Genomic DNA, 8363 nt, shown 5'->3' on the forward strand with positions numbered 1-8363 from the left:
CAAGGGAATTTGAACTGGGATTCAGCTGAGGATCAAGACATATTTTATTGGGAATGATGGGAGATAAGCACTTACACTAGCCAATGTTGAGACAAGGAATAGAAAGTCCCTAATCTGTCAAAATAGGAATAAACAGTTACCAACGCATCTACCCTGACTTATTGTGACCCCAGGCAACCCCAGGCAAGTGAGAGTAGAACTGTGCTCCAGAGAATTTCCAATGGCTGATTTCTCAACAGTTGATCACCAGAATTTTCTTCTGGGATGCCCGTGCAGTGGAGTTGGACTTCCAACCATTCAGTTTTTGGTCAAGCCTGTTAACTGTTTGCACTACCCAGGGACTCCAAAATTTGGAATTAGAGGCAAATAAAAACATCATTCCCTGCCCCCACCTACAATCTGGATATGTGAGCTAGATCTTGGAGAATGGCTATGCTTTTAATGTGTAGAAGTCATCACTTGAATATTTTATGAAGATAAAAAGAAGTATAGATATGGAAAAGGAAGTCCTAGAACTAAACCATGCTAGTTATTTTTGAACTTCTAAGTTGATTCCAAAAACAGACTAAGTGATTTTCCTTCGGGCTAGAAAGAATTGATAGCAGAACTAAAGCTAAAATCCTTGTTTCTCATTTTCAGATCTGTGCTCTTTTCACTCCAAAGTGTTGTTTCCAGATTCTCTGGACCAACCAATTGATTTTAAGCTAATTGAGCTAATATATGCAGAGTATTACAAATGATAAAGCAATCTTGAATTAAAGAAATTCAAGACCCAAATCCCTCTCTGGAATGCTAACAGAGCTAACTCTAGTGTACCTTCTAGAACGCCCCTTAGAGCCATATTCTTGGAAACCTTCCTTGGGGCACAGCTTTGATGGAACTGTAACTTGCAGTTATTTATCTCAAGTTTGTCACTACACACTTATAAGCACGGGTATTTAATTAACATCTGTTGCTCCCACTAATACTAATACTAATACTAATACTTTCTATGTACTTATTCAGCACCAGACTCTGTTCCTAAACAGTTTACAGTATTTAATTTATATAATGTTTATCACAACCTGCTTCTTTACAGATGGGGAAACTGAGGCACAGAGATTAAGTAATCTGCCCAAGGTCAAACAGCCAGTAGCAGAACTAGATCCAAGTCCAGCAGTCTGATTTTGAAACCCTCACCCTGAAGTTCATGAGAACAGCAGCTGTCCTTGTTCCATGAGAAAACAACAGTGTTTGCGAAGGGTACTGTACAAATAAATATCTGTTGAACAAACGCATGCTCTGGATTCTAGCTCAGGATTCTTTAATACTTGACTGTATGGTATGAGTGAGCCACTTGACTTCTCTGAATACAGCAGTTCAATTAGGCATAGGGTTGCTATAAGTCAGAACCAAACCTAACAACAACCACCACCAAGTTTAGGGTGTAAAAACCCATATGAGATCATAGATAGGAACACAATCTGAACACGAATGAATATTTAAATAATATAAACATATAGGATGATGTATTATATATATCCCATAAATTATATTCTTCTAAATCCATACTTTAATTATCTAAGAGAATCATAAATTTGAACTTCAGTTTTGGTTAAAGGACATATTAAGAAATATCAAGAAAGGTTAAGATATAAATGCTTTTTTAAATGAAATTATTCACTCTATCAAGGCACATTATGGGTAGCCAGTCTTGCTGTCTTGAGTAACTTATCAATAATGATAACTAGCATTGTAGGATAATCAATGTACTGCTAACCATAAGGTCAATGGTTTGAGCCCACCAGCTGCTCTTAGGGAGGAAGATGAGACTTTCTGCTCCCATGGAGATTCACAACCTCTGATACTCTATACAGGGTCACCATGAGTCAGAACTGACTGAATGATACCTAACAACAACAAAGTTATCTCTTAGATTGAGGTCCCACACAAAGCTTTAATTCTTTCTTCGTTCTTTTGGGATATGCTCAGTTAAATTTCCTTCAGGGTTCAACTTTTACATATTCATATACACTAATTTTGCTTTCACTTAAGGCTTCAACAAGAATAAAAGCAGACTTAAAATCCAAAAACCCAAAGCAAGAGTAGAACTGCTATGTAGGGTAAATCTTTATGGGATCAGACAGCCTCATCTTTTTCTTGAAGAATGGCTGGTGAGTTTGAACCTTTGACCTTGAGGTTAGCAGTCCAATACTTAGCCCACCATGCCATCAGAGCTCCTTAAAAATCAGTGTAGTTGTTAAGTGCCAATGAATCGGTTCCAACTCATAGCAACCCTGTATAGGGGTTCCAAGGAGCAACTGGTGGGTTTGAATCGCTGACTTTAAGGTTCATAGTCCAGTGCTTATCCTTCAGTGCTATATCAAGTAGACATAATTAATTGTTGCTGTTGTTAAGTGCTGTTGAGTCAGGTCCGACTCATAGCGACCCTGTATAGGGTTTCTAAGGAGCAGCTGGTAAGTTTGAATCGCTGACCTTGCGGTTCAAACTGACCTTTTGGTCGAGTGCTCATCCTATGGTGTCACACCAGGATTCCAAGTAATTAATAGTACTTGGCAATTGGTTTTCATTTTAAAAACAGCAATATGGTTTACTCTCGATTTTGATTGCTTATCCCAATGATAGAAACCCTGGTGGCACTGTGGGTTAGGCATTGAGCTGCTGACCACAAGGTCAGTGGTTCAAACCTAACAGCTGCTCCAAAGGAGAAGGCTGTCTACTCCCATAAACATGTACAGTCTTGGCAACTCTATATATAGTTACTATGGATCAGAATTAACTAGATAGCAGTGAGTTTGGTTTCTGGTTTTGGTGCTGCAGTTGGTTAAGTGTTGGACTACTAACCAAAAGGACTGTGATTTGAACCCACCATCTGTTTTTTTGAGAAAGATGAGGCAATTTGCTTCCATAAAGATTTACAAGTTTGGAAACCCTATGTAACAGCTCCACCTTGGTCTACAGGGTCAATATGAAAAGGAATCAACTAAACTCAGTATATAAATAATCACCTAAAAAAGAAAGAAGTTATAAGACAAATGAATCAAAAACAGTGAACTCCTCATCCACATATTTCCCTCAGACATTGGAGGCCCTGGAGTAAGCCCTGGGGCATATGGATCCAAACCCCAAATTCTGGTACCACAGACCACACCTTCAGGTTTATATTCCGTTCCTGAATGGTTTAAAATGTTGTAGCAAGCCTACAGTTATGAATTCCCAGGCACTGTCTATTCAACACAAATGAAAGAGGGTGTCTTTCCGGGGCAAACTCACTGTCATTGTTCACGCAAACCACATCTATTAGCACCAAGTCACTGCCATTCACTGAGACGAGTAGTTAAGAAGTGATGGGTGAAACAAAAAGGTACAGAAAACTTCCCAATATTGTTATCAATATATAAACATTTTTCCTACAATTGAGGATAATTTTTAAGGCAAAGTCTTCCTGACTCTAGCATTTAATATACTTCCAGATGAATCATGGGATTTTTATTATACAAGAATATTGTGTATTGCAAAAAAAAAAAAAAAAAAATCTTTCTAATCTTGTAGAATTCAACATCATGTATGTAACCATTTGATGTTCACCATTCATGAATATTAAAAGCAAAGGAGGAAAACACTTGGTGGCAGAGACTGCTAGCTTCCCCGTTATTCATTCTTTCTTCCTTCCTTATTATCAAAACTTGAATTTTAGCCACATTGCTGGCCAGCTGCTTTTGAAATTGAATATGATCAAGGATATGTAAAGTGCACTCGACTTCCATAGAAAAGGGACTTGATTTAGGAGGGAGGGATTCCCTTGTTGGCCTCTTTTTGCAGCTCTCTGTTCAGACACAAATGGTTGGAGATCCAGCAGCCATCTTAACCAGGAAGTAATGCTGACGATGGAAGCTGTGTGCTAGGATAGTGAAGTAAAAAGATAGGAGCCTGTGCTTCTGGTAACACGTGGAACTACAAATCATGTCATCCAGTTCTGGACTGCCCACCACTGAACATCTTGTCTTCTACATAAGATGGAAATAAACAACCTCTCTTGTTTAAGCAATACTTCCTTTAGTTATCTGATACATACTGTAGGAACTAATTCTAATTAATAGGAACTCGTTTAAGACTCTTTTCCTTAGCGCTGGCAACTAAAACAAGTGAGTAGTAATTTATCAGATGCAAATAGTTTGCTCCTTCTTTCAACCCAGCTTCATTTCATCTTTCCAACTCATTCTTTGTGTCCTACTTTCTTCACCTACCTGTCTTCAATGTTGTCTTGTGTTGCATTCTTTTTGTTTGTTTGTTTAGTTACACAAGCAAGGCATCAACACATGCTTTTAAAAATGTAGACAATACTTCTATATGAAGAGTATAAATATTTTCTCCCCCATCACTAAGCCTTCTCCCACCCAGGGATGAAGGCCAATCTACATAATGCCAATCCATGAAGAGAGAGGTCACCAATAGGCCAGCTGGCCTAATGATTGACCGATGAATACTCACCTACCTTGCTGACTTCACCATATTTACTTACTGGAATATAGATCAGTCAGCTTTAACCAGAATGTTTTGACATCTTTAAACAAGAATATCCATATGGGTGGGGAAATTTCAGTTTATATTGATTTTTAATATGGGATTATTTCAGATAATTATGATTTCTTGCAGATGATTTAAAATCTGATATTAAAATTAACTTTTAAGGTTTTTTCTATTTTATCATCTTGAATGTAAATTTAAAATTTGAATTGAGTTGCACTTTATTTAAATTCTAGCATTTTAATTGAAAACTTTTGAATACTTTTTTATGCTTTTTAATTGAAATTTTAAAATGTAACTGCTAATCTAAAAATTAAAGTTGAGAGGGCATTTGAGGAATTGGTGAGTGAATACAAAAATTGTGAAAGTCTGTCAAATTAGAAAATGACATTCAAAATATCAGGTACCATCATTTGAAAAGCCACAGCACCAATCCCATCACATGCAAAATGCTGAGATTTGGGTTTCTAATAAGAAACAATTAGACTATGTCTTTTTGTTGACATCTCCATTTGAAAGGAAATAACTACTCCAAAAAATGAACTAGAAAGCAACAGAAGCCAGTTTGTTGTCCAGGAACTTTAACAAGTGTTATTTGAAACTCACAACAACTCTGTTAGGTGAGCAGAGATTGCAGAGTCCACATTATAAATGAGGAAGGTAAAGCTCAGTTAAGATTTGCAAACATAAAAATCTTAAAAATACAAGTTTTATTCAGTTATATATGTTATAAAGAAGAGAAGTGAGAGATGAAAAGTCAATATTCTTAGAAAGTAAGTACAAAGTATGTACTTGTGTATGGCTGAGCAAGTGGAAACACTAATGGTCCTGAGAGACCACGTGTTTCACTGCAGCCAAAACTTGATGTGAACCCAGAAAGAAGGCAATGCCATTCTAAGAAAAGCGAAGAGACACGATCACATTCTTTCTTACTATGTTACTTCCCTACATTGGCAAACATACTATGCTGCAAATGATGACACAAAAGGGAAGGAAAGCATAGGGTAACCCACAGTTTCTTCTCCTTTCAGGTTTTTATTATTCATCAATAAGCAAAAAATAGAGTGTTGTTGTCTACCTCTGGCAACACATCTCTGTGCTTATCACGAAGTGAAATAAAAACAATTGCATTCATTTTGTACAGTAGTTCCATGCTTCTCTGGTAGCCTACTGATTACAAGTCAGGCTGCTAATTTCAAGGTCAGCAGTTCCAGGAGAGAAAGATAAGGCTTTCTGCTCCCATAAAGAATTTTTTTTTTAATGATTTATTGTGAATTATGTGATAGTTTACATGGGAGAACGTTAGTTTTACATTCATTCTATCGTATATTGTCTCATTGCCATGGTTACAATCCCCTCCATGCAATCCCATAAAGATTTATAGCCTAGGAAACCCTATACAGGGTCGCTATGAGTCAGAACTGACTCCACGGCTCACCACCACCAGCACTATAAACAAGACACTATGCATATCTGTTTTTGTTGCTAAGTGCCATAGAGTCAGTTCTGACTCATACCGATCCTGTATAGGATTTCCAAGGACTCTGTCTGTGAAATACAAACTGTGTAATTTTGGTGATGCTCCCATATCAGTTGTCACCATGAACCAGAATCGGCTGGATGTCAACTAACATTAACATATTTTTATTTAAAACTGGCATGGGACAATGTAAATATGAACAATTAAATGTATGCCAATATTTAATATTTTAACTTTTCTTTACTTAGAAAAACATCAAATGGCAAATAAAATCACCATAACAAGCCAGGAGGGAGAAACCACAAGAGAAGGAAATTTATTTTTGTGCCTTTGACAGCACTGTGTTCCTTCTTTTCGAAAGGGGGTCTCTGGGTTCTCGTTTTTCCCTAGGTCTGGTCTGCATACTGTATAGCTGGCTCTGGCTGTATGGGTCTGTGCATCCCCGCCTTTTCTGGCCATTAGTTTGTTTCTTCGTCTGTAAAATGAGGATAATGCCACGTCCAGTGGTGTCTCAGCTGCTGGATAATCATTTCATTCATTTACTGTATTTTTTCTATCTAACACCTGTGGTATCCAGGAAGTGTTTGAGGAGTGTATGAATGAATGGGGAGAAATAAAATTCTACACATGGAGGATAGACTAAGCTTTGAAAAGTTTGATAATGATTTTGGAAGGAAAAAAATCCATTGAAGCCTTTTATGATATTTGGCTTTGTTTTTTCTCTTAATGGAAACTTTTGCATGTTTGCAGGTGGAAAAAAGGAGTTGATACAGCATGAGAACTACTAAGATGCTAGAAAGAATAACCGTAAGAACTCCTTATAAACTTACATGATTTTTCAGTGTTCAGGGATATCAGATTTCAGCATTCATGTGAAGAGGCAAGGCATGCATTGTTATTTCCAGGAATTGAAAAGCTAGATTTCAGAAGAGAGCTGTGTTAGGAACCAGACTTTGCTCTGGGAAAGGGTCAACAGTTAGCACTGACTCTTAGCACAAGTTATTCCAGTCAGCCTTAGGAAGCTATCAGCAGTTACTATCAGCAGGTGGTGCTCTAGAAGTGGGGTTCTGAAACTGAAAGTACTTTTGAGGCTGAAGAAGCAAGCAGGGCCTATTATCAAAAGGGGTCTCTTGAAATAAGTTAGGTCCCTTGGGCTTGATCTTGAGGACAGAATTGAGGTAACGTTAGCAGGAAGGTTAAGTGACCACCAGTGTTTCAGCTAGATCTGAGATTCCTCTTTTAGAAATACAGAAGATGTGTCAAACCCAAGACCTTCCCCAAAGGTTAACATTTAAAGATATAAAGAACAATCTACCTCTGAGCAATGGCTAGAAAGCCAATAAAAGACACTTTTTAACAAAATTGAGAGTCTGTAAATGGTTGAAATTTTATTCTATTCAGAACCTGTGAGATCTATGTTTTTTTAAAATATGTTTTCTGCTAGAGAATTATGCCAATGGTTTGTAAATATAATTTATTAGGAGTTCTGATGTGGCGCTGTGGGTTAATGTGCTGGACTGCAAAGTCAGCTTGAACTATAAAGTTGGTGGCTCAAGCATTCCAGCCGCTCCTCGGAAACCATTTACAGGATTGCTATGGGTTGGAACCTACTCCATGGCACTTAACAACAACCCCCTATGACAGAGTCCTTGTGAATGCTGTAGGATACGCACTTGACCACAAGGTCTGTTTGGACCGCAAGCTTGGTGATTCAAACTAAACCACTCCTGAGAAGCCCTCTACAGGGTTGCTATGAGTAGAAACTGACTCAATGGCACTTAACAACAACACCCTATATAGCATGGAGTCCTGGCGTGGCGCTGTAGGTATAAGTACTCGACCTCAAGGTCAGTGGTTCAAAGTCACCCGCTGCTCCTCAGATACTCTATACAGGGTTACTATGAGTCAACAGCACTTAACAATAACAACAACCCTATAACATGGGCTCCTGGTATGGAGCCGCAGGATAAGCACTGGACTGCAAACCACAGGTTGGTGGCTAAATATACGAGCTGCTCTTCAGAAATCCTATACAGGATTACTATGAGTCAGAACTGACTAGACAGCACTTAACAATGGCAACAACTCTATAACATGGACTCCTAGTATGACACCGAACTGCTAACCACAAGGTCAGTGGTTCAACCTACCAACCACTCCTTCCTGGAAATAGGGTCGATAAGAGTCGGAGCTGCTTTGATGGCACTTAGCAACAACAACTCTATGACATGGAATCTTGGTGTGGTGCTGTAGTATAAGCACTGAACTGCTAACTACAAGGTCAGTGGTTCAAACTCACCAGCGACTCCAAGGGAGAAAGAAAATCTTTCTTCTCCCTTAAAGATTTTGTTGTTGT

At 38.2% G+C, this 8363-nt stretch overlaps 1 protein-coding gene across 1 annotated transcript in view; it reads left to right on the forward strand.

The window, feature by feature from the left end:
- Positions 1–3347: 3347 nt before the first annotated feature.
- The window catches only part of C5 (complement component 5), a 156512-nt gene continuing 151496 nt past the window's right edge, over positions 3348–8363 (forward strand). Inside the window, exon 1 of the mRNA XM_006865724.1 lies at positions 3348–3364. Coding sequence (XP_006865786.1) covers positions 3348–3364 — 17 coding nt within the window. The remainder of the gene's footprint in view (positions 3365–8363) is intronic.

The sequence above is a fragment of the Chrysochloris asiatica genome, unplaced genomic scaffold, assembly GCF_000296735.1.
Source record: "Chrysochloris asiatica unplaced genomic scaffold, ChrAsi1.0 scaffold00081, whole genome shotgun sequence".
NCBI classification, from domain to species: domain Eukaryota; kingdom Metazoa; phylum Chordata; class Mammalia; order Afrosoricida; family Chrysochloridae; genus Chrysochloris; species Chrysochloris asiatica.